Raw genomic sequence first — 26,409 nt, forward strand, 5'->3', positions numbered from 1 at the left:
GAGCAACTCAGAACAGTTTACTTTCTGAGAAACAAGTGACTCCTAGTAATGTTCTAGTTTGGTTTGTAACATTCCAAAGAACAACAAATACTAAAATACACCGTTTTCTCAAACCTGAGCTTCAAAATAAGAGAATCTGAATCTGACATGAAGAAATACTGATTTGAAATACACGTGAAATAGATTTTCTGATGAAGAGGGAATTTGAGAGGTACTTCTTTAAGAATTCTGGTGAGATACACAAACCACCTTCTGTAAGCTCTCTGAACATAACTAGCATGCTGCTCAGTTTATTCAAAAAGGACTGTAAATTCTGGAAGTTTTAACTTGATATGTTTGCAGGTAGCATGATTGATGTGTAACTCTAGAATGAAAGGAGTATTTAGAGTCTTGGCTATCAGTTTACCAGTTCTTATTCCTTAAACAAAGACAGGTCAGATACTCGTCTTGTCCTCTCTAAGTGTTACAGTTTCTGACTTCACCCTATGAATACAGACACGTACAAACTCAGAAAATATTCTAACCCTCGAATATCTATCGATCACTAAATTAGGACAAACATAATAGTTGGAGGGGGGCTAACCTATCTGTCATAAGTATTTTTTTTCTTTCGTAACTTCTCAGAGGTATATCATATTATAAATGCATTAGAAATGTTTTGCTCTGAGGATATGTAGCATTCCTATAAAGGTTAAATCAATAAAAATGATTTGGCCACATTCCTAAGCATGGCTAGAACAGGTAGCCCGTTGTTTAAGGTACCCTTGAATTTCTGGATCAGATTATTATGGTGCAGCAAAAAGGCTTCTTACTGTCTGCAGACGTTCTGTGTTTCTATGCGAAGATATCGTCAGCCTAAAAAAACCTTCAGATTTTCTGGGCTACTAAAAAAAAAAAAAGAGGTATTTTTCTGTATGTAGGTCTCAAATGTTGTGCTGTGTGTGCTCTAAGTTTTAAAGGAAGTTTTGCAACAAGAAGGGGTGAAGACACATCAGTAATTGATAATGACCAGGTATGTAAAGAAGAAATAAAGAGATGTCTTTTAAGTCAGTGTTGAGACTAGTGAAATTGTTGCCCATCTCATTATCTTTATTAGTTTGTTTAGATTTAGATTAGTTTTAGATTTCTTTTTCTTCTGCATATGTGATGAAGTGGAGTAGCCAATATATTCTGTGTATTTACTATGTCGAGCCAGTTCAGTAAGCAAGGAAGGTTATTAAATGTGATGCTAAAAGACTTCAAACAACTGTTAGTTCAATTTCTTCGAACTTTATACAAAGCTGATAAAATTTAGTAGCCATTAAATAGTGTTTATTCAATACATCTGGTCGGTTCAGTAGACAGTGCTGGAGTCTGACAGCAGACCATTTTTAGAGATTGAGTGCACTTTAAAATCTTTCCTGCACATTGAAGAGCTACTGTATATTATAGTTACAGGGCAGATTTGTGTCTTACATTGCGTGCATGTGCTGTGCATCTATGCTCCTGGCATTTTTCTATAGGTTTTATATCACTAAGATTAGAGCTCAGACTGCATGGGTATTTTAGATTTATTGTACTCAGCCTCACCGTATCCTTTAAGAATACTGGAACTGAAAACCAGTGCTTTTTAATCTTCTTCTTTATTTCTTAATTTTATTTCTTGTAGTGTGAGAAATAGGTTGTATTATTTAAAAGCTCCATCCTAAAACGTGAAATGCTGCAGAGCAATCCTTCTGATAGAAAGCACAAAGCACGCACTGCTGGTAACTAGGACTATATGCTTCAAGATGTTTTTCAGTTGTGAAAATTTGATCAGTGAATTAACCGCACATCCGGCTACATACATCTTTGATCAGAATTGGAACATTCCAGCTCGTGTGTGTGTGTATGTAAGCTGCCTGCATCAAGTAGATTTTACACATGTGCACTACACATGTGCCGTGAAATTAGTTAGTGAATTAATATTATAATTTCAAGTAACAAAATTAGGCTCTTTCAAGACTTTGCTTTGTACCTAATGAGTATGATAATAATTTATCTTTGTATCTGGACAAGCTCAAGTCTTCATTTATTTTAAGATGTATTAATGTGCATTTAGATGGCTCAGCTCTATTTAAGGTTTTGCTTTTAAAGGTAGTATTAAAATTTTACTTTAATGAGCTTAGAACCCCAAATTATTACGAAGTCATGACCGAATTAATTGCTACACAGAATAACAGAGCCTGATTTTAGGTCTTCTTCCTGAAATACTGTGAAATTAAGAGTTGTTCTAGTGTTTGCATATGCAATACACAGTGTTGCATTAGAATTAAGCTGTTCTTGCTGCAGTATGAAAATGATTCGTGCTGTCCAAGATATTCCTTCCAATTTGATGCTAAGTTATTTTTTCTTCCTGATACCTAGATGGTGTTATTTTATTATCTGGACTTTTTCTGAACGTTGGTTTCTTTAATAAAATGTCAGCATGAAGAGTGTGCCCTCTGAATTTGTTTTAGCGTTTCTGTTTATGCCTTTTATTCAGAAAGGGGGAAATAAAACTATACGAAACAGCAAGAAAAATACAGCACTTAGTTTTGAACGCACAGAGTTGGATGTAAGAGGGGTGGGAAGGAAGCAAAGTGAATGCCCTTTATGCAAAAAATCCTTTTGGGAATGGGGAACATTTGCACCGCTGTATACTAAGGTACGCCGCCTAAGTAAATAGTTGCTGCTTTCTGGTCCTGTCAGTTTTAAATAAACCATTCATTGTCATGGCTTGGTTATTGCACAAATAACCAAACACAGCGGAGTTAAACGGCGATACCGCTGATTGGAAAAACGCAGATGATGAACTCTCTTAATGGGGGCTTGTGCTGGTGGTCTGTGCTTGGAGGAAACAAGTTTTGCAGATTGTGCGAGGAAGCAAATGTACTGCAGATTTTAAGTGCTGTGTTACAAAGCTGCTCCTGTGCTTGAGTATTATACAATAGCTAGTAGCGCTAATTTATCCAAGTTTTATTAATAAAAAGCTAGACCATATGTGTCCCTTCAACGTTAAAGAGGGAATGTGATGTGCTTTCTTTCACTTTTTCCCCCTTTTCTGTTTCCCTAAAAGTTCTCTATTTAAAGGCAGAGGATGCTCAGTTCAATACATGATGCATTTGAGTGAAACCAGTTACTTGTGGAATTTGTACAGAACGTGCAGCAAAGGCACAGATACCACAGCAGTTCAGTGTTCTGGCTCACCTAAAAGGCTTTTTGAGACACGATAAACTAAATCAGCGAATTCTGCCACTGTCTTCAGAACTAGCTTTTTTTTTCTGCTGGTCATATATTAAAATACTCTAAGTTCTGTGTAATCCAAACTATTTAATCTGTGGAAATTTACTCTTGCTGGTTCTACATGAAGGATAGCATTTCTAGTAAATTACTGATGTGTGATAGTATTAATATAGAAATAATGTCGTCAAATAATATCAATTCTTGGCAGAACACATCAGAATTCTTTCAAGGTAAATATGGCATGCCTTATGTGTATATATATATATATATTTTATATTTCACTGTGTCAAAACCAGCAGCCAACCTACAGTCAGGACTACTTTGGCTAGAATGTGTAGTTTCACTTTGAAATTTGAGGTAAGATTGGCCAGTGTAATGTCCACAAAACCAGTTTCTTCATGGGGCTCTGGGAAGAAGCAAGAAGGTACTGAGAGACTTACTCCCAAACCTCTTATATCCTCAGAAATATTGCCAGGTATTCTAAACTTGAGTAATTCTGCCGCCTATTATTTCACTACTACCACTAACTAATTAAGTAGAACATTATAATAACGTTAATAGACATTCTGCTTTACAAATATTAAGACAGACCCTTGCTGCACGTTCCTCTGTTTTGTATTCACAGAGCAAGTAGAGATGTGGGAAGAGTTGTGAACGTTCTTTGGGTGTTTGTACTGCTGGCAAATCTGGATGCCAGGGCACATTCTCTTGTACAGCTTCAGTGTTAGGGCAGAAAATACCATACCAATACAGACATTTTCTAAATTTACATTATCACTACCTTTTTTTTTTTTTTAATAATTGAGAAACTACTTGTAAGTATGGATTAATAGGAATTAAGAGATTTGAACTCTATACATGTGTGTGTTTACACATACACAGCTTATTAACATTTCTTAAAAGAAAGAATAGCCTGTTCTAATACCACACATGGACACATGAAAATAGAATGCGTTTTTAACCCCGTCTTTTCTGATTTGTGTTTAAATGAATTACAGATATTTTGAGAGGATTAACCCCTATTAGGCATAATTTTTTGTTTATATTGTTTTTCCTTAAAAAAAATAACACTCATGCTTGCATGAGTCATATAGATTAAATGTGTTTGATGGAGAAATTAAATTCAACAATAAATTGTAATAGCACCCTGCTCTCACTTGTTACACCAGGCCCACATTCAGAAGAACCGCATCCAGTGTATGGTCATTGGGGTAAATCCGTATACATGCTTATAGATGGAAACACATCTTATTAGTCTGATAGTTCATTTTCACTGTAAATCGAGGCCGGGTCCTTTTCCTCTGAACAATAAAACACTCTGTAACTGGCAGTGGTTCTGTCTTTCTGTTTTAGCAAACCACAGAGTGGATTTAGATGTAAGATATCTGACCATGAGGGATAAGTAAACAATGGTTTGGCACACTTAGGGTTCAAATAAATTCTGGGCAAAATAAATGTATGTAAGGTCATCAGCTTTTAACTTCCCTCATTCAGGAAAATGAATGATAATAGATTTGAAGTAATTACAACATTCTAGCAATTCTGATGAAATATGTGAAATAAGCTGGTGTCTATCAGAAATCCAGTAACCATAGTTGAATGAATTCCTGCCGAAATATTTTTGCCACGGGGTATTTAGCTATAGCATATTAAACTTAGAACTATTGTTAATTCCAGAACTGCTTGACCTTAATGAATGCGGCATTTTTAAAAGACACAGGCAGCAGAAGAAGCTGTTTTTAGCCTTTGTTGTAAAAATAAAGGTAGTTTTATTAGAGATGAAAAAATTTTCTTGAAGAAAACTGTTAAGAATACAGTAAATATGATACAAAAACCCCTTACTTTTTAAAGCACTGTATGTATTTAAAGGAAAACGTAGCTTTTTTCCCCTTCAACCTTTTGCTATGGCGATGTTAATTTTTAGATCTAAAAATGTTTCATAAGGAATAGGTTACGCAGAATAATTTAATTGCTCTGAATGAAATGACTTCAGCAGTTCAAGTGAGTCAGTAGAAAACCGATGGCTTTTTCCCTCCTGGGGCGAGTTCATACATGAAATAGGAAACTTATAGCTACACGAGGAAGGCTCGAACAGTGCACACTATGCTAACAAGCAGAATAAAAATATATATATATATATCTATATATACAGGAAACAGATGCATGAATAATGGATTTTTTTTTAATTGGAAGTGTTAAACTGTTTTATGATACAATAACCAGAGTTTATTTTGTCTTTGTGCTCATCTTTAAAATGTTCTCTTTAGGGTGTGCTTTGCAGTACGTTAAGTGGCAGGTCTTATATTTATTTGTAGAAGGGAGCGTGTTTATATAAGGAAACGTGCTCTTAGATTTAAGCTTTATTAACTTAAAAACAAAAACACCTGAGAGCAGAAGATAGACCTTCTCAGTCTGTTCCCCATAGGACTTTAGGAGGCAGTTTGAAATAAACGTATAAAATAGAAATTAAAGCTATTGTGTATTATGTGAGCAAAAATCAATTTTCTCCGTAACAGTAGTTTCTTGTGGGGGAATCTGTGGTGAAAGAGGTGGATGTTTCTGCGTTTGGTGGGTGTCTGCTGTCTCTGGGTGAAAATCTGTGGTTAATTCCTAAGTCTGGCAGAATTTACAAGGAAAATCTCTTTTAAATAATGCACAGTTTACTAATTTATTTTTGACTACACTTATCAGAATAAATGTTGGTTTTATTCCTTTCAGATAAATTAACAATTTCATGTTTAAAAGAGCAGTTGAACGTTTGCCTGTTGTAGTTTAACTGCTTGAATGAAACTTGGACTCTCTCAGTGCCGAAGTTAAGACCTCAAAATGCTTCAGGTTTTACCATCTTAAACTCGCTCTTTATCTTAAGGCTGCCTTAATTAAAATATTATATACTCTAGGGCATATTAAACACGGCAATTTATTGTAATTCTTATTAATGAAGTGTATTTAATGAGTTTTCAGAACCAACTCCATCACCTCCAACACACAATGTGGATTTTTATTAGGTACGTAGAGTAAACCATACGCATGCTCTGATTTTTGAGAGGTTCCCAGCACCGACAGCTGCTCCTGCAGGAGAAACTGGGGTGCTCGGGACCTTTGCAGGAGAAATTGGGGTGCTGAGGACCTTTGCAGGAGGAATTGGGGTGCTCAGTGCCTTTGCAGCCTGGCAAGCACGGGGATAATTCCTCCCTATCCCTCTTTAGTTTCCAGTGGAGTGTGCTGGGCTTGTGCTTAAAAGAATGCCAAATTTTGCTTGTCTTTTCAGCCTGTTGCGTTAACTTAGACTTTGAGAAAATATTTCTCTTAATTTCCTTTGTTACTAATGCTGCCCATCGATGGATGTGTGCCATGATGTACTTAAACACATTTATTATCTACCTTCTCTTCTCTCTTTTGAACTGTCTGCACTGCGTAGGTAGGATCTCCTGCAAGAATTATTTACTGCTTTATTTTTTCCTTTATACTTAAATGAATCCAGTATGAGATGTTCACTATTTACTTAAGACTGCTCTGAGCTTCGTGTTATTCATAGAAAGTACAACTATGTTCTGAAAAGCAATCGGGCAAAATAAAGGTATAAGGTGCAGTTTTAAGATTAATATTAGTCTGACCATGACCAAGAAATCACACTGCCTGAGAGGAATTTCAGTATTATTGTTATGCTCTTAATGTGGGGTGGCAAAGCCTTTAAATATTTCTGGTAGAGTAGTTAATACAGCATGGAAGTTTGATATTTGTACAGTTTGTAAAGGAATTTGAGGTGTTACCCTATTTTGACTTCAGTTTTCAAGTATGCACTGGTGCATCATTAATCATAGGAAATGCAAAAATAAATAATATAGTCCCTTTGGATTTTTCATGTGAATACTTACCTTTTCCTTTTTTTGTATATACAGTTGAGGTATTTAGGTAACCCCTAACCTTTTGCTTCAACAAGGAGGTACAGTATAAAAATATTACCACAGTCTTCATATGAGCAGTTCTCTCTAAGAAAACCTCGAGATGAATATTTATTGAAAAAAAGCAAAGTTGCAATACAGAATGACTGAGCTTGGCCTGAATATTATATTTGAGACCACCAGTGAATCAAATTAAAAGCACATGGATTTTGAATAACTAGAAAAGGTTGTAATTGATTAGCACTGCATGGAAGTATTGAAGTGGAGGAAATTTTGATTTGTGAATGGTTCTATTCAATAGAGATTAATTCTGTATGTTTGATAAAAATCTTAGTGCCCCTAATGAGTTAGGTTTTTTTGCTTGCTTTGCCTCAGTTTATTTAACCACCAGATAGTTTGATGTTCTTCTAACAAACTGGAACATTTTGATCTCGGTGAATTTTACATCAGTGCAGTTGATTTAAACTATATTGACTATTAATAGTCCATTTGAGACAGATAATTAAACAGATCAGTGCATTTTGCTACCTAAGAGTCATATAAGTGGTGTAGTCCAATTCTGCCTGGTTTAGGGATTTTATGTCCTGACCGCCTTAGTGAGAAGCTTGCAGCCTTCTAATGCACATGAGAATAGGATTATTGCGTAGTTTTTGGTGTTATTTTTTAAAGTTCAAGTATTTTAAATGATATTTAGTGATTACTGCGATTTTTGCTTAGCATTCACAATAATATGGATATGAAACAAAACAAACATACAGAAGTTTTTGGCTTTATATACATGGTAATCAAAACGGATCTGTTTCTCTCTTCCCAATAGCTTAATTAAAATAAAAAACTGAGATTTGTTGCCAAATACTGAAACAGTCAAGAATTGAAATCTACAGAAGGTTTTGGGTTTGTTTGGTGTTTTTTTTTTTTTTTAAGAATAAATGAGAAGACACTGAGAAGTATCTTAATTTAAGCCCAGTTTTTATTGTTAACTCAAAGACTTTCATTTAGATTTACCACGTCTGTCTGTTGGGATCAGCTTCCAGAAGTTACATGTGAAAGAACTGATTAAATTATCAGCCAAATTTTGATCCGATTTACTTTCTTCAGTGAAATAGATGCACAGAATATATTTGAATTGTTATTTATTTCAATAAAAACTGTAACTTGAGGGAAGCATTTTGAAACTGTTTTATTCTCTGAAATACTTTGTGCAAACAACGTTTACCAAAGTTTCTAATACATATGCTGAGTTTATGTTTGGTGATTATTTTTGCATTCTGTTTATTTTGAGCAATATTTTCTTCAAGCAATATGGATGTGCATTTAATACTCTTTGTTGGCTAAATGAATGCACTTATATTTAAAAGCTTAAGAAGTTTTAAATAGGCACAATGCAGTCAAAACCTGTCTATAATTAACATAAGGTACAAATACTCTGCATATGACGCATAGTATTTATTTAACTCACATGTACTAAATTGTTCACATTAATTAGGAAGGGATCCTACTCTTTTTTTCCCCCCCTTTCATATGAAGACAAAAATACATAGAAAAAATAAGTGAAATAAGAATTTTCAGAAATGTTGTTAAGAGGCACAGAGGAGCAACATTGCGAGTTAATCACAGCGTTGTTTTCCTTCCCTATTATTACTCATCATTATGTTTTATCAGTTAATTCTTGAAGAGAAACAGAATTAAATTGAACAGTCCTGTAAGGAGTAAGGTGGAGGTGGCATTAGGAGGAGATATAGAGGGTATGGAAAGGAAAAACTGTGTGTTCTGACATTCTGCTGCACCATTGGTAGGAAACGGCAAATTCAGGAGTAACTTGGGTCTTCTGACATTTTCTCTTTTTAATACATTATTTCCTTTTATAAAACTGTTTTTTTAGGCTTCGTTTTTTACTTTTTAGCTTAAGATACATTGCTTACATATTGGTGGAGCTGGTGAGATTTTGTTCCTTGCATCCGTTATTTGTGTTCAAAGTGTAGCTTGTGTACCCAACCCTCTCCGGGAAAGTCTGGGGACAAGGATTTCTCCTGTTCCAGGACTTCTCCCTCGCTTTCCCAATGATCAAAAGTAGATGAATTAAGCAGCCAGCACTCGGTGTTTTGATAATTTTAGCCAACTAAATTTCTTCTAATCTCTTTTGGAAGTAAAAGCAAAAGAAAGTCCCTATACATGTAAACTGTATTTCCTGTTGTAAACACTGGGATAATGTGGTCTGGCTGCGCTTCTGCTGGGCTTCGGTAAGACAGCAGTTTGAGGAGAAAAACTGCTTCCCAGGTCTGCATTAGCATTTGAGCTCGCGTTCCGTGGGTTAGAGCGGCATTGTGTAGGTTATGTTCTCTCTCCTGGTATCTGCAGGTCGTCAATTAAACATGTCTCTCATCTGGAAGAAGCTATTCTTGATTTCTGTCCCTACACACGGGCTTATTCATGTGCTTAACTGGGAACCAGTCAAAGCGTGTGAAGTAGGAGGGGTGAAAGGAACTCCAGGCATTGGTTCATTACAATACAAGGTTAATCGGGATGTATAGACTGAAAACGGTCCTAGCATTGTTGTTTTTCTTACAAGGGGGGGCAGGGGAAGAAAATAAATGGGTTTAGCTACAGTGCCAACATAGTTTCAACATGATGGAGACCATTAAGAAAATCTTGTAAGTTTTCAGATATTTTTTTTTCCTGATCTTTGAGAATTTTCAGTTAGTTCTGATTTGCTTCAGTAAAAGCTGCTTTGGAAAAAAAGATTTTGAATATACTTCTTGCTATTTGTCATAGATGACTAGAATAGAGCATTTTCCAACGTGCTTCAAAACACAACTTTATTTTACTTGCAGATAAATCACTTCAAGTTATATTCAGTTTTATTGAATGTTTTGTGAGTGAGGTTCTCTGTACTGATTTTAAAACTGTATCTGAGAGGAAGCAGCTTTTCAAAGTAAGTGATAGAGGTGCAATTTTATAGCCTATTTATGATTTTTATGGGCATGTATGCATGCAGCGCCTATAAATAATTACCTCACTATACCTATGTGATTTCTTAAAGGAATCTATTTTCGCAGTTCAGAATACTGAAGTAAATAGTGCTCTTCTACAGAGTTATTCAAATCCCACTTTCAATTAAAGCTTAAATTCATCAGCATGCTAAATCATGTGGTTTTTAATTTCATAGCTTAATATGTTTGTGCATGTATGGTTTGCCTTGTTCATAGTAAGCTTAACAAGAAGAATTTGCTTTTACAAATGAATATATATCAAACACGCTCTGCTGTGAAACGAGGGCAACAAAAAGACCAGAGAGCTGCAGATTTACCCTGATAACTTAATCTCATATATGTGCTTAAAAATAAGATGTCTGGAACAATGATAGGGCAGTTATGGGTAGGATAGGCTGCTATATGCTACACACTGCTCTTCTTCATCAGGTTTAGAGACTAAGCAGTTTTAAATCATATAATATAAGTCTCTTATATATTTCGCTAACCAGTCATGGTGGATACATCTCAAAGCATTACGCTTTACACAGAGTTCTCTGTAAGACTTGGTGCTGTCATTGATTAAGTCACTAAATACTTTAACCTTTTTTTCCCCTAAGATAATACTGAAGGTGATAGTAGATCCCATCAGCCCCTTCCAGATCTGCCCCTCAGACCAGGTGACAGCCGAGCACACCTGCTGTCCAGCACTACAGGCTGAGCCACCAGCTCACAAATCTGCTCATAAACCTGCAGAAATTCTTTACAGTGACACCCCCCCACCCCCAGGTACGCTATTTGGACATCCTGACATCCCATTCGACAGGTTTTTCTTTAGATAACTACAACTAGCATTGTGAAAAGTCAGAAAACTCCCGCCGGTGGAAAACAGAAGCGCAAATCTCGCAGTACTCACCCCAAAAGAAGTTTTGCTGACATGGTGTCACTGAGCTGAACAGGCTGTTTGATGCCATAGTCCCTCTCGGTTCACGCAGAGCTTTCACCTCCTGGTGTAAATACTTCTTGGATCCTCAAACTGAAAACACAAACCATAGCCAAACCTTGGTTTAGTTTTACGGTGTTCCTGGATCGCATGGGCTCTATAGTTGTTTTTTTCCCTGTCAAAAAATTGTGTAGCACTCGCAACGTGTGAAAAGCAAGGAAACAAACCAAAACAAAAAAAGAGAATGAGCAAATATTTGAAGGACCTGCTATTACTGCATAGACTGTGGTTAGAGAGCACTTACTGACTCTGTTGGTCTCAGTGGCTGGTAGTGACCTGCGGAGATTAACCATTTAAAAACCAGAGACTTCGCTGCTGTCCTCCTGGAGAAAGTTCGCACCGCACTTGTGGTTCTGTGGTTGTTTGTGAGGCGAATGAAGCATTCACACAATCCAAAAAAGCAAAAGCTTTAAAACTCCTTTTTTTTTTTGCAAGCACTGTTACTGGAGCGAGCGAGTCATGTGGCTGTGACATCAGAGGACTCCGAGCAGGGACTGCCCACACTGTGGCTTTTTCTTTCTCTCTCCCCCCCCTTTTTTATTTTAAATCTTTTTTTTTTAATTTTTTTTTTTTTTTTTAAATCTATTCTGACAAAAGGCCCGTGGTAAGGCCCTTTCTGGCATCCAGAAGGATATAGCTTTTTAATTTTTGTGACTCAGGAGGATTTGGAGAGAGTACAAAGTGCTGTAAGAGCCCAAACTTCTGTACAGTTAAAGCATATGGACAGCAGAACTTTATTTGTACTCTCAGTTCAGGTTCCCCCACTCTTCTCCCCCCCTCCTTTATTTTTTATTTTTTTTTTAAATTTATATTTTCTCCCCCCCCCCCCCTCCCTCCTTCATTATTATGTCTGTGGAAAAGTGAGCAAAATTGGCACAAGTGCCTGTGTGAAATTCTGAACAACAGTGATGATTTACAATAATTTACATCTTTGGATTGTATCACGAGCTTGGGTCTGCTTCACATTTGCTGGGTGGCTGGACTCCTTCTGTTTTACTTTTTCTCCTTGTCTTCCTATACTTGTGAATCTGTAACTCATTGTAAGAAACTTTACCTTTCCGAAGGTCCAGTAGCCGACTGCTTGTTGGGCTTGTGTTTTTTACTGTAATTGGCTGTCACACAAGTGATTCCTTTGCAAATCTTAAATCATGTCTCCCTTGCTTTACGTGCCTTCAAAACTACTTGGCAGTTTTATGTAATGCGAGTTAAGGGCAATTATGTTCCTTTTATATTCAGGGCAAAATGTCATTTGGTTATCATAACTAGTTGTGTGCTGCAGTCTGAGTGATGCTTTTGAATCTTGGTATTGCTGGGATTTAATGTAGACATTGCAAAACAGAATGAACCGGGAGGTTCTGATTGCACTTAGATTAATTGCATATTACAGTTGCAGTGTTTAAGAGAAATAGAACAGTCAGAATTTTTGGGAGACTATAAATAACTTTATTCACCAGTTAATGTTAGCACTTAGTTTTAAAATGAAACATAAATTTGATGCACATGTAAGATTTTAATACTTAATATCATCTGTGTGCATGTGTGTATAATATTTTTTATATACTTAACATATTGTAACTTGGACTTTGATTGTGTAATATAAGCCTTTACTGTACCAGGATGGAGTGGGTTAACAAAAGCAGTATTTTTTTGTTTATAATAGAGGCTTTGAAATAAATTGCAAAATGCTGTGTGTAGTAAGGAATAATGTGCACAGACAGTGTGTATTAGTAGTCTTGATTTGCTCACTCAGATTCAGAACAAAATTGGAAACATCTTGGAGAAAGTACCTTTTTTTTTTTGCCCCTTTGGACATTATGTCTAGAACTTTTCTTATTAGCCTGATTGTATCACACATGCACTGTATTTTCTAGTTTTAGCTGCATGATTTTTTTCCTTTGTCATTTATCTTTTGGGGAGCAGAATTCTGTACAACATTTTCTAGCCCCTGTTCAGTTTGTACTTGTAAAATAAAATACGTGTCTTTGAAGCTGCCATCCTTCCTCTTTTATTTTCCTCTTTGTCCTCAGCTTTCCCGGTGAGAAGTTGGCCAGGAATGATGTGAGATGAGCAGCTGGGGGTGCGGGTGGGGAGCAGGTTCTCTGTTTTATGGAGGTTGAGCGAAAAAGGAGATTTCAATACAAATTAAGACATCGTATGGTTTGATTTTCATTATATAGTCAACAAAGCAACATAAACCCGTTCATAAACACTACTTTCATAATAGTTATTGTAAGGTAAATGGCATTGTTTATGTCTCAGTACTTTGAAAGCTATTAGTTGTTACCCAAATTATTGAATTCTGCCTTAAAGTGAAAAAGGAGTATTCTGCAAATCACTCATCTCATGTAAAAGTAAAGCTGTTATTTAATTCTCCTAATGATGGATTGCTTGTATTTTTTTATGTTTTCACAGTCTGGTTAAGAACATCAGCGGAAAAAAGATAAGGGTATAAAAATGATGGGAAGCGTGGTATTCTTTTCATATAAACAAAATAAATTTGTGGATGTTACAGTTTTAATCAACTTTTGATGCAGCAAAAGCTTTGGAAGTTACTGCCTCTGTTGTTTATGGAACTTAATTGTAAGCACAATGTTCCTTCCATATTTCTCAACTTTTATTTGATAGTAGATTATTTTTTTTATATAACAGATAACCCATGTCTTGATCTCAAACACTTGTTTTCATTCATATGAATGTAATTATTTGATTTTTTTTTTTTAAAGCTCCAGAATTTATTCTTAGTCACATCTTTAACTTTAAAATAGTGAACTTCCTCCAAAAGTCTGAATTTTAAAATTCGTTGTATTGAAATAACTGTGTTCAGGCTCTCTCAGGAGTGGCTTTTTAATGCTTTCACTTGTGTACACAAAGTTACTCTCTAACTTTATCGCTGCGTTTTGATATGATACCTATGTAAGATTATTTTTACTGTATGTCCTTTTTCACCTGTGCTGTCAGGACAGTGCAGTGAAGTCTTCATCTAGTAAGGCAGAATCTCTTAAAAGCAGAAAAGCAGCTCGTTTGACTGAGATGTAGTTTACCAAAACGATCACTGAAAAGAATGCTAGATTTTTAGTGCAGAGACATTATAAAGCTAAACTCCATGCAGACCTGCTATCTGTGAAACCAACGGCTTCTTTCAGTGTAGTTTGTGTTTCTGCCGAAGCAGATGGCTGAGTCCTGGAAATCCACCGTAGAAACCAGTGTCTTGATTGCAGACCGTCTTTTGTTTGAAAGGCAGATCTCCAAAAACCGAACTTAACGTATGTGTTCCATAGGGGATGCTTTAAGTCACAATTACACTTACAAAGGAAGTATTATGCTGAGGAATTTCTCTGGTAAACTATGGGCTTGATCTTTGATGACAAATGAAATCGTGCTTAAAGTCGATCGCAATGCAAGGCTAGGAGGTAATTACGTCTTGCGCTTTGGTTTGAAATGCGTTTTGAAACTTTGCAACCGCGTTTTGTTTCCAAACGTTTTGCTGTTGTCACTCGAAGTTCATGCAGCACACAAACACCACGATGTGCTGCCCAGCGTTTATTTGGACTTAAATGTTTTTCTATGCTACAACTGGGGAAATATAAATATTCCGCTTAAAACGGTATGATGACAAACTTGTTAATTTGCACTTACCTATAAGTTTTACAATATATACTATAACACGATGCTGACTTTTATAATACATAAAGTCCTAATGCAGTTTCCTCAGATGCAGGTATTAATTGGAGGTGTTATTAACGTATCTGTTCCCACTAGAGCAATTTTTCTTTTAGGAGCGAAACCTCTCTCTTTGGTGCTGTTTTTCATAACTTGGAAGTAATGATAATTTTTAGAGGGATAGTGCTGTGTTTTCTGATGTTTCTTAGGCGATACATTTAACGTACCATTTGATTTAATATATTTGCACTTTTGTTGCTAGACTGGGCTGTCTTGTAAACTCCTAATGTCCAGCATCTCTACAACAGCTTCAAGTGTGCTGATACTGCATTGATATTAAACTGCTAAAGCAAAAGCTAAAAGTCGCTGTGGGTTAAGGAAAAATATAACTGCAAGGTTATTTTAGCAGCCCCTCATTTGAAAATGCTACCTATCGGTGCCTGCAAAGAGTAGCATTAAACATCTGAATTTTACTGCTGCCTTTTTATGACAACTTTCAGTTCCCTGACTTATAACCTTTTTCTAAATAGGATTTGGTTTGAAGCAGACAGTACTCAGGACCACTTTAGCATAGAGAGAAGGAAAAAATACTGTTACATTCCTAGTACAAACAAATATATGTTTTCTGTGCAGTGGATCCAGGCTACTGAAGATCAAATTAAACTTGAAACTCAGGTTTTATTTAAATGGAAAGGATGGTCACCTTCTGTTAACCGGCGAGTGCATCATATAATAGCAAGTAATAATAAATGGTTCTCCTTCATCTTGAGTTGCCAGCTCTCTTACTTCTCCAGTGAAATAATCCAAAATGAGGGACTACATCTTAATGGTCAAATGTGCCTCATCTTGATTATTCTTACTGCTGAGACATTTTTTCTGACAAATGTGACTTTTTTTTGTATTCCTCAAATACATCTTGTAGACTGTATATTAATTGAGAAAGTTGATTAGGTGCGCTCATTCTAAACAATCAATATATGGTGTTTAAGATAATCCTACCCTCCTAGCTATATATATATGTGTATATATATATATATATATATGTATGTATTTTTCCTTTTTTTAAAGTCAACTTGCAGAAAATATGGGAAACTTGTCTCATATAACAGCTGAGGATGTGGCTAGGTTAAGGCAGGAAACTGCTACCCACAATGCAATGTTACATACACTACCACTTAATAAAATTTATTTCAAACATGCTACTGACAAAACCAAAGAAAAATAATATCCTAACTATGCTAGTTAGTACACTAAATATATCTAGGGAAAAGTGAAAGTAATCTCTCTAGAGCCTTTTTCGCTTCTAGGGTACAATGCTACCAGTAGTTAAAGCGGAGCAGATCTCAGTGGCTAAAAGCAGTGACCTATTTTTAGAAAATATCCACATTACTCTGGAAATAAATGATTATATGCTTTTTAATACCAGTCCAAGTTATTTTATAGAGACGGAATTCAGATAAGCTCTCTCCTTAGATTTTTCTGGCTGTCAAAATCGCCTCTTATGGAGTTTTAAAACTGGCAGCTTTTCTTCGTCCTATTTTTCACAGAATCTTACTGCAGCCGAGCAGCCTTTTACCTTTCCTTCCCACTTCATCTATTTGTAGCTCGGTGTGAAAATACTTTCCATATCATATGTTGGAAAGGAACCCAGGAGAGGAAAGTTCATCTTCCTAGATTATGCGAAGGTTTAAAGGTTTCTGGTTGTTTTATTTGATCGCCTGCAAATTGAAGAGAGTAATAAATTGCGAGAGGTGAATACGTTGCGTTAAATTCTAAGGTAAATTTAATAGACTTGAAACTTCCCGATATCAGAGAGAGATCCGTGCGAAGTCACCGATGCTGCTCAGCCATAAATGCCTTGACAGTCTTGTTCTAGGTGTATTTTTATTGCTGGCTGTTCTTAAACGCGCGTCTATTGCGGGCGATCCTCTCGCAGAACATTTCTGAAGCGTTTGCCTCTCTAGTTAGAGAACACTTATCAAGACCAGCTGCTGTGGTGCTGTGGATCCTGTCCATGGACTCATGGTGGTCTCCTGAACAACGTTCTTCAAGTTTGACAGGTGAGACAGAGGCTCTCCAGTGCCACTGCTTCTGGATGAATCCAGCTGTGGTTGGAGAAAGTGCATCTTGCCAAAATATATGGGTAAGACCACACACAGCCTTTAAAATAGTTATTGTAAGCTTATTTTTAGGCAATATATGTCTTGACAGTTCTTTTATTTGCATGCCAGTTTCACTGCTGCTTGTAGATTTTTCATTTATTTTAGTAATGGCAATTGCAGATTTAGATCTGTGTTTGTTAAGCTTTTGCACAACATTTACACTGGAAAAATACAGACTTGCTGCTTTCAAACCTCAGTCAAGATTAGAGAAGAGATTCTAAAAAATCTTCAAGCGGAGTATTCACGCTTTTCAGATTTGGTGTCAGTGTTTTCCTATTAAACCCCATTTTCGGGGGCATAGTTCAGCAATAAAAATTTGCTTCTCGTTTTAAAATTATACCAGTTTCAGTAGCTTCTGTGCTTGTATAAGTCTGCAGCAATGTCGATTTAAGACATGAAATTAGTTCAGTAAGTAATAAAAAGGAAATGTTTTTTTTTAAAGAAAATGTGTAGTTATTAAATACTGAATTTAGAATCTGTATTTGATTTATAACTCCTGGACAGTATTTTTCATGTGTATTTTAATGTGTAGAATATTCTTTGCATTCTAAGCGCCTGCTTCAACAGTTGGCTCTATAACATGTATTTAAAATATTGTATGTTTGACAGTATAGAAGGGGGTTACACCCTGTAGAATTCCTGAGTAAACAATACCCGTTTGGTAACTTTGAGAACAGATGTTTTTTAAATACCCCAAGAGAAATTAAATATAATACTGAAATGGAATATCATAAACCATTCATTGGGTAGTGATGCTTTAACGTTATGGATTCATAATGATGGTTTTTTCCCCTGTTTCTGTATTTTCCAGATTATCTTGCATAATTAATGCATGCCTGTTGCTCAGCAAAACATTACTCATTTTTTATTACTGAACATTGCATAGTACTGTTGTTTATAGCACTGGACTTTACAGACAATTAAGGAAATAGTCACTGCCCTGAGGAGTATACAATTAAATCTATGCAGCCTCACCATTTATGTAAAATATGAAAAAGAGCAAAGGGAAAAACCCCACGTAATGAACTGTAATAAAAATGAGTGATTTGAAGAACTTCATGGTGAAAGGAGAGGAGTTAATTTTAATTTTGTTATTAACTCTTCTCCATATAATCTAGTATGAAGAATGATAGAAATTGGTGTGCAATTGGCTGGTCTTATCTGCTTGAACTGGAGCCTGATGCCTGATCATCGTTGCTTCTCTATATTTTTTGGTTAAAAACCTCAACCCCATAACATTTCCTTATGCAATGAATGCAAGTTGAAATATTTCTGTGTTTTTTATGATGTTTACATACATTTGAGTTCCTCAGTCCTGTAAATAGTTTTGTGGGGTTTTTTTTAAAAAAGGTAAAATTAGGTGTTTTCATCCTTTCTTCCATTTATCTCTCCACATTCTTTTTTCTTTTTTTAATAGTATTTAGTAACTGGACGTACTGCTTTCCACACCTTTTCCAACAGTCTCAGCTTTCCCTTGTAATTAAAAATGTATATTTTTGTTAGTGAAGAGGTCTGAAGATCATTCATGAGAGAGTTGAGAAGAGGATGAGGGGGATTGGAAGGAATACAATTGGAAAGAGGCAAGTTAGAAAGAAACTCTTGTGGTTTTTTCATGAGTTGCTCTTTTAACAGTATGGCTCCCGTTCTGTAGAGAAAGAATACTGAAGGTGAGGAGAAATGAAGACACTGAAACAGGATGAAGAGCAAAAAACATGCATCCCTTTTCATGGTGACAGCATCCATAGGAGAAAACGGCCTTCCAGTCTCCCAGGGAATGGGAAACCCAGGTTGTTCTGAAGTAACCAGTTCAGGTGATTCCATTCTCTGATGTTCAGAAACACAGGTGTCAATTATTCTGAAGATTTTTTAATTGTTTTAGTCATGCCCTGAGTAACAGACTGTTTAATAACTGAGTGGTGGTAATGAAGAAAAAAAATACATAAAAATGAATTACAGTCATTCTTTCCACTCATACCTCCTCCTTCGCTGACCTTCCAACCCTAAAATTAAGGAAGCAAGGCTGGTTTTTCAGAGAGACCCTGTGGTTTGGTTGCCAGAATCCAGACCTGTAACTTCTAGGATAAATAATGCCAAGCTCTGAGGAAATGTTCTGTGTGGGTAAGACAGTGTATGCGTTATTTAGTTTTTAATACGTAGGTATTTTTGTGCTTTAACCATTTATTTCTGTTCTGCTTAGATGGAAAAATAAGAATTTGTTGTAAGAAGATATACCACTGTGTCTGCTTGTTAGATCTGTGAGGGAAGGGTCTATTGGGCACCCAAAGCAATTAACTCTGCAAGTATCGACAGCTGGGTGACCAGGGAGCTTTTAACTTGGAGACCAACCTATAATCAAAGTGAATTGTTACATTTCCATTTCACGAGCAAACGCAGGTTCTGGGTCTGCGACTTGGCACAGTGTGCTGAGGGGTCAAATTCTGCATTTTGGGGATCAAATTCTGCATTTTGGCATAAAAAGGTGATAGTGGACAACCTACAGACTATTGAGTGTTGCCTTCTCATTCCAGAATGCATGAGGACAGGCCATGGCAATGAATGGGCACTCAGTACTCCAAACGCTTTTGTATGGCCAAATTCCTTGTTAGGGATTGGAATAGGAGTATGCTGGAATGGGAGCATCAAAAACAAGTTTTGCTGGAAAATTTGGCAGCCCAGTCACAAATGAATCCAGGCTGAAAAATAAATGGTGTTCTCTGGTATTTTCTAAATTCCTTTCCTAAGAGCATTCGGCTTCCGGATTGGAGTTTTTCAGTTGTTCTGGGCCTGAAAAGATCTTGGATTCAAGGTTATGAGTCTGTCCAAAAATTAGTTCAGGAATCAAGCAAACCTCTTTTTCACATCCTTGCATATCAAATAAGATGTTGATTGGTTAATATTTGCATGGAATAATTAAATTTATTTCTGTTTTTATAAGCTACATATTATTTAAAAATGCTGTATTTTAGGAGTGTGGGATCTACATTGCAAATTAATTCCTGTCACACTTCATTTGTCCCAAAATCCATTAGATGAGGTCAGTGGTAACAGTTACGTTCTCGGTGACGTTCGTCTCTTATGGATTTCATGCGGGTCCTTCTAGCCAGGCTTCTTCACCCCTTGGGGGCACCCCTGGGGATGTACAGATTGATGCTACCAGAGCATTTTGTAAATCAAGCAGCACTCTGGGCAGTTTGCTGCTTTGCCAGGACCCCCAATACTAAGGGAAGTGAGGCTTCTCATGTCATAGGGGACCCTCAGACATAATGGTATTCTCTGTAAAGAGTAAAATGGGCTAACCTCTATTTTTCACATTTTAAGCCTTTATGTCTGTATAGGTGGAGTATATCTTTTATTATTTTAAAAAGAAACTTCAGTAACTGTTGGGCTTCGAGAATATGCACAATATCCATTTTGCCATCTTTATCCTGCTTATTTTGTAAAACGTGTAATTGTTGTCCTTCCTTCAAAGCCTTTCTTATTATTTTTATATTTTTTCTATGAAATTCGAAATGTTTTCTTGCTTTTTCAGTCCAGTTTTGCCCAATGTGGGTTTGAAGCAGCAGAATGTTTATATTTCAGTTTCAGGAAAAATGATACCAGTCTGTTCCGAAATTGAGCATTTGCAGTAGTGAGTGGCATCTTTACAAGCTAAACATAATGATCAAAGAGTTGAAGAAATAACAAATTTAGTTGTCTTTTGGACAAAATTACAATGGAATAGCGTTTGGTTTGTCATTTAGCCTCAGAATGATTTATTTTTCTTCTCTTTTAATTGAAGAACAAATCCAATTCATAACTGAATGCAATTCAATCTTCTCATTTTCTGATGTGGGCACAAAATATCTGTTTTATCTGTGCATAGGAGCTACAGTAATTCAAGCTTATTTTTCCTTTTGAATAACTGAAATAAACCGAGTCAGACATTCATTACATGACATTATTATGCCCAGACACATTTTTAGAGTTCATGAATTTTACAAAACACTAATTCTTTGCTTTCCTTTCAACTCTGATTAGTAACTATTCCTAGATTGGCCATATGACAGCTATGCAACTACAATAGAAAGCTTTCCTACAAGATTTCCTATTAATTTAGAGGTGAAATCTGAAAAACTTGCAAATAGATGTATTCTCAACTGATAGTTTTGGGTTTTTGCCCTTTTATTTCTTTTATTTCTTTTTTTTTTTTTTCCCCTCAGATCGGTGTTGTTGTGCTAAAAAAGTAAGTTTAGCTAAACTCTGGAAGAATAAGGAGGAAACCAGCACAGTAATGCTAGAATTAAAGTTTCCAGTGATCATTAGTACAGCCCCATTGTATGTAGTACATAATAATAGTGTTAACTCATTGCATTTCTTTTCGTCCCTAGAACTCCTGACTCATTCCTTGCATGGGATGAATATTCCTCACTGCAGAGTTACTTATTCAGTGATTTTCTTTTTATCACTGTTTTTTATCACTCATTGCTCATTATGTGGCTGTCTGCCATCTTTCCTGCACAGCATTCAAACTCTAGTATGAAGAAGAATTACTAACTTTCATGTGCTCTTTTGTGGAACATGTCACACTATGGGAGCACTTAACAAACAGTAGTTATTATTTTTTCTTCACAGTATGTTATTCTCTGTATCAGATACACATTTAGTGGAGGTACAGAGAGAATAAAATTTACAAAATAAAAGTCAAATTGAAGTCCAAACTTCTCAGTCACCCTACGTACACAACTAGGGTGCACTTTTTGTGAAAATGCTTAGGTTTATCTATACAACTTTATAAGTTTAAACTGCTCATTTTTTCAATGATAGATGTAGGAACTTATACAAATCAAATACTGTGGTTTAAACAAGGTTAGCGATCACTTCCTAAAAGGAAGCTTGGTGAAATGGAGTGTTGTTCTGATCTGGGACGATGTTTCTTTCTTCTTATGCATAGATGAGCTTCATGTGTTTTCCAAACATAAAATCATGGGTGGGATATGACAGTGTTCCCTGTAGTCCACTGGAGTGTAAAACAGAGCAGGGTGAGTTAAGCTGATGGGTCCAGAGATGATAGTTCCATCTCAACAGTTTATATCTTGCTTAAAAATAAAAATATGGATTTGATTATTTCAGCAGCTTTCATGCCAACACTGACCTCTGATCATTTGATGTATTTCTTGTACAGAAACGTGTTTGAATTAAGCCATATGCAGATCAAGAACCAAAAAGATGCTTCACTGTTTAGGACACAGATTTACTATCAAGAGGCATGGATTCATTTAACCATGGTCTTACTTTGAGATGTTTGATTAACAAACTCCAAAGAGTTGGGCTTAGTGAGGAGTATTTAAAATACCACTTAGGGACTCTGATGTAATTTTTTTTCATTTCACAGAATCACAGAATGTTTGGTATTGGAAGAGACCTTGGAAGCTCTTCCAGTGCAATCCCCCTGCTGGAGCAGGAACACCCAGATGAGGTTACACAGGAAGGTGTCCAGGCGGGTTTGAATGTCTGCAGAGTAGGAGACTCCACAACCCCCCTGGGCAGCCTGGGCCAGTGTCTGTCACCCTCACTGAGAAGAAGTTTCTTCTCAAATTTAAGTGGAACCGTTTGTGTTCCAGTTTGTACCCAATACCCCTTGTCCTACCATTGGTTGTCACCAAGAAGAGCCTGGCTCCATCCTCCTGACACTCACCCTTTACATATTTATAAACATTAATAAGGTCACCCTCAGTCTCCTCTTCTCCAAGCTCAAGAGCCCCAGCTCCCTCAGCCTTTCCTCATAAGGGAGATGCTCCACTCCCTTCAGCATCTTGGTGGCTGCGCTGGACTCTCTGCAGCAGTTCCCTGTCCTTCTGGAACTGCGGAGCCCAGAACTGGACACAATATTCCAGATGTGGTCTCACCAAGGCAGAGTAGAGGGGCAGGAGAACCTCTCTCGACCTACTAACCATTTGCAAGTTATTGATCTAGCAAGTTATTTGCAAGTTATTGAACCTGGCAGCTCATGGCCTGGATGGCTGTATCTGCGATGGATAAAGAACTGGCTGGAGGGCCAGGCTCAAAGACTTGTGAACGGAGCCAAATTCAGTTGGTGGCTGGTCATGAGTGGTGTTCCCCAGGGCACAGTATTGGGGCTAGTTCTGTTTAATCTCTTTATCAGTGATCTGGTGGGAAGGTCATACACAGGGATCTGGACTGGGTGAATCATTGGACTGTGGCCAATTGTCTGAGGTTTAACAAGTCCAAGTGCCAGGTCCTGCACTTGGGTCACAACAACCCCAGGCAGCGCTACAGGGTCAGGGAAGAGTGGCTGAAAAGTGCCTGGTGGAAAAGGATCTGGAGGTTTTGGTGACAGCGTCTGAACATGAGCCAGCGTGTGTCCAGGTGGCCAAAAACACCAACAGCAACCTGACTTGTTTCAGGAATAGTGTGGCCAGCAGGACTGGAGAAGTGGTTGTGCCACTGGACTCAGCACTGGTGAGGCTGCACCTTGAATACTGTGTTCAGTTTTGGGCCCCTCATCATAAGAAGGACATTGAAATACTAGAGAGAGTGCAGAGGAGGCAATGAAGCTGGTGAGGGGTCTGGAGCACAAGTGTGATAAGGAGCAGTTGAGGGAGCTGGAGCTCTTCAGCCTGGAGAAAAGGAGGCTGAGGTGAGACCTTATCACTGTCTACAACTGCCTGAAAGGAGGGGTTTGGTCTCTTCTCCCAAGTAGTAAGTGATAGGATGAGAGGAAATGGCCTCAAGTTGCACCAGGGGAGGTTTAGATTGGATATTAGGAAAAAATTTCTTTGTGGAAAGGGTTGTCAGGCATTGGAACAGGCTGCCCAGGGCAGTGGTGGAGTCACCATCCCTGGAGGGGTATAAAAGGTGTTTAGATGAGGTTTTTAGGGACATGATTTAGTGCTACAATTAGGTTACATTATGGTTGGACATGATGATCCTGAGGGTCTCTTCCAACCAAGATGGTTCTGTGATCTGTGAAATTGGGGTGGGGAGGAACTGAAGTATTGAAGATAAAAGACCTCTATGAACAGCAAAGCTGCTCTTGTGAGACTGTGGAAAGACCATTAAAATACTGTATATACCTTTTCTCTTTTTTGCATTTCATTTCATGGCTGTATAGAAGTCTGTACAGCATAAGAGGAAAGAGAAAACTCAGAAAACAAGGAGAAGAAAGTTTATTCTCTATTGCTGCTTTTTTTGTTGTTCACAGAGTATTAATGGAACTTACTGTGTTTTATGATTTCAGATATTAATTATTAGCTGCTTCTGTCCTTCCTTCCTTAGGAGGTAAACAAGTTAAAGTCTGTTTTGCAAATACACAAGGGGGACAGGTTGATTCTGGGTCTGAATTTGGGAGCTGGTAGTACCTTTTCCAAAAGAAGTACTGGAGTTGCCATTTGAAAGTATGTGTTGTGTTCAGCTCTTTACATGCCTGCAGTATTATTTATTTCATTATACTATATTTAAATTAAAAAAAGAAAATGCATTGATAGGAGCAGTCTTTATGTAGCATCATGAAATAAAGGTCTTTATTAGATGTCTAAACATAGAATCTTAGAACTTTGAATCTAAGCTTTGACCAGTGTTTTTTTCTTGGCTTTGGGCTAGTCGCTTGAACTTGGCATGAATCCGTCTTGGCTTGATTATTCCTTTCATTTACCATAAATCAGGAGTAATTATGCTGAAGTTATTGCGATTTTATGGAGGTAAAAGAGCTGTTAAAAAGCAGAGAGAATGCTGTACTGGCAAAGGGCTACAGTCTGGTGCTTGAGGGGTGAATTTGTCTTTGGGGCTGAACCACACTCTGCACTTTGAACCTTCGGGAAGTTATGTGAGTTGTTCTGGTCTTCACTTTGTCATCAGTAAAATGGGAATGATTTTGTTTTGGTTTTAAATTTTAATGAATTTAATGAATGGCGTTTGAGGGATGACCAGTGATCAGGGTCATAGGAGTACCAGCATTGCCTGAATTTGTCTCTGTTGTGTTTTATAGAGTTTTAGTCCCTTATATCTGAGAAACAGAGAAGACTTCATGATATTTTACCATGAAAGTGAAGATTTCCACTACTTAAATAGTGCTAAGGAATATATAGATTTTTTCTTACCCCATCTTCCAGTCATCATTGTAGAATATTTGTTTAGTTGAGTATTAGAATTTTTCAACTGATTTAAGTCACTCAGTGGAATCTCCCACGAGTTTTCTGGTGCCAGGTTTTCTGATTTGTTTCTTCCCACTATCAAAATCAATATCCTGGGAACTGCTTGAGTTAACCGAATAAATTGCTAGTGACTATGGTACTTTCATATTTATAGATTTATGTTGCTACTGAGCCTGTAACTCTGGGGATTTTTTTTTAAGTTTAAGGAGGGTGCAGAACATAAGCAAGTGTTATACTTAATCCTGTCTAATAAACATCACCATGGGGTCATCAGAGCACAGTCCCTTGTGCTTTTCTCAATATAACTTATTGCTTTGTTTAAAAAAAGAAAAATCAGGGCACTTAGAAATCTTCTGTTTAACTACATTTCAACTGAGATCAACATTTTGTTGTTCAAAACAGGATAACAGCTGTGACTTTGTAAGCTACTGTTAGTGGTTTTTAGAAGCTAATTTGTCAGTGAGCTGGCATGCTGAGCTCATTTGCTGAAAGAAGTTGATGTCATCTCCCATATCGTTCTTTGTCAAAGCTCAGTGTCTCTTTTCCTTTAACCAGTGATTCTCAAATAGAACGCTACAGATTGGGGCTGTTTGCCAGTTGCATTAGTTTTCTGTTTATGCAACTTCAATTTAGATCATTCGTGGCTTAACACAGAATTTGGTTGTCATGTGAGAGCTGATTACCCTTTTTTTGTATCCTGTATTCAGGATCTGTGGCTTCTTTTTGTGTGCTTTGAATAAAAAACAAGTGAAGAGCAGTAATGTTTATAATTTTCAAGTATTGCAACTTAATTTATTCAAACAGTGTTCAATGTAACTTCTTATTGCTCGTTCTACATGTAGCACAAAATAAGTATAGTACTGATTAAAAATAAGGTTTCTTGGAAGAATGAATGATCTAAAATCAGTGATACTTAGATGTCAATAAATAATTTTGTGTTGAAACAATGTATGATTTCTGTTGAACATCTTGTCCAAAAAAGAACTGCAAAACTCTACTTTTTCAGGTTCCATATTATTGCTTAGAAGTAAGTAATTACAAAATTGGTGTGGAATTTAATAGAACCCCGGTAGCTTTAATCATTTTAATAAATTACTTGATGGCTTTTTAGTAGCTCCAGTGTCTCAGTAGCTTTACAGAATGTTTTGGGATATAAAGAAGAGCTCCTTCTGCAAGATACCAGCTAAATAAAAGATGAGAAATTACCCTTAAGTAGTTTATTTCCACACCAGAGCAAAGTTACTTGTGAGATCTACCAGAGATCTTGGAGGTGTGAGAAAGTCTGCTAATGGCAATGTACTTTATTTAGGGTACTGA

General features: G+C 36.8%; 2 protein-coding genes and 1 long non-coding RNA gene across 6 annotated transcripts in view; 2 read left to right on the forward strand and 1 right to left on the reverse strand.

Annotated features, from left to right (window-relative positions):
* RUNX2 (RUNX family transcription factor 2) overlaps positions 1–11,583 on the reverse strand; it is a 227,236-nt gene extending 215,653 nt beyond the window's left edge. For 3 of the 4 annotated variants that reach the window (XM_071807130.1, XM_071807129.1, XM_071807131.1), the window contains exons 1-2: positions 11,365–11,583; positions 11,034–11,153 (exon numbers count right to left, since the gene is read on the reverse strand). In XM_071807130.1, coding sequence (XP_071663231.1) covers positions 11,034–11,091 — 58 coding nt within the window. In that variant the 5' untranslated portion in view covers positions 11,092–11,153; positions 11,365–11,583. Of the gene's footprint in view, positions 1–11,033; positions 11,154–11,364 lie in introns of those variants that run through there. The other variant, XM_065835219.2, reaches the window with a different exon arrangement.
* Positions 1–26,409, forward strand: part of SUPT3H (SPT3 homolog, SAGA and STAGA complex component) — a 281,071-nt gene that overhangs the window by 32,528 nt on the left and 222,134 nt on the right.
* Positions 16,756–26,409, forward strand: part of LOC139827653 (uncharacterized) — a 30,662-nt gene continuing 21,008 nt past the window's right edge. Inside the window, exons 1-2 of the long non-coding RNA XR_011738559.1 lie at positions 16,756–16,840; positions 18,594–18,753. This is a non-coding gene — a long non-coding RNA (uncharacterized lncRNA). The remainder of the gene's footprint in view (positions 16,841–18,593; positions 18,754–26,409) is intronic.

The sequence above is a fragment of the Patagioenas fasciata genome, chromosome 3 (genome assembly GCF_037038585.1).
Source record: "Patagioenas fasciata isolate bPatFas1 chromosome 3, bPatFas1.hap1, whole genome shotgun sequence".
NCBI classification, from domain to species: domain Eukaryota; kingdom Metazoa; phylum Chordata; class Aves; order Columbiformes; family Columbidae; genus Patagioenas; species Patagioenas fasciata.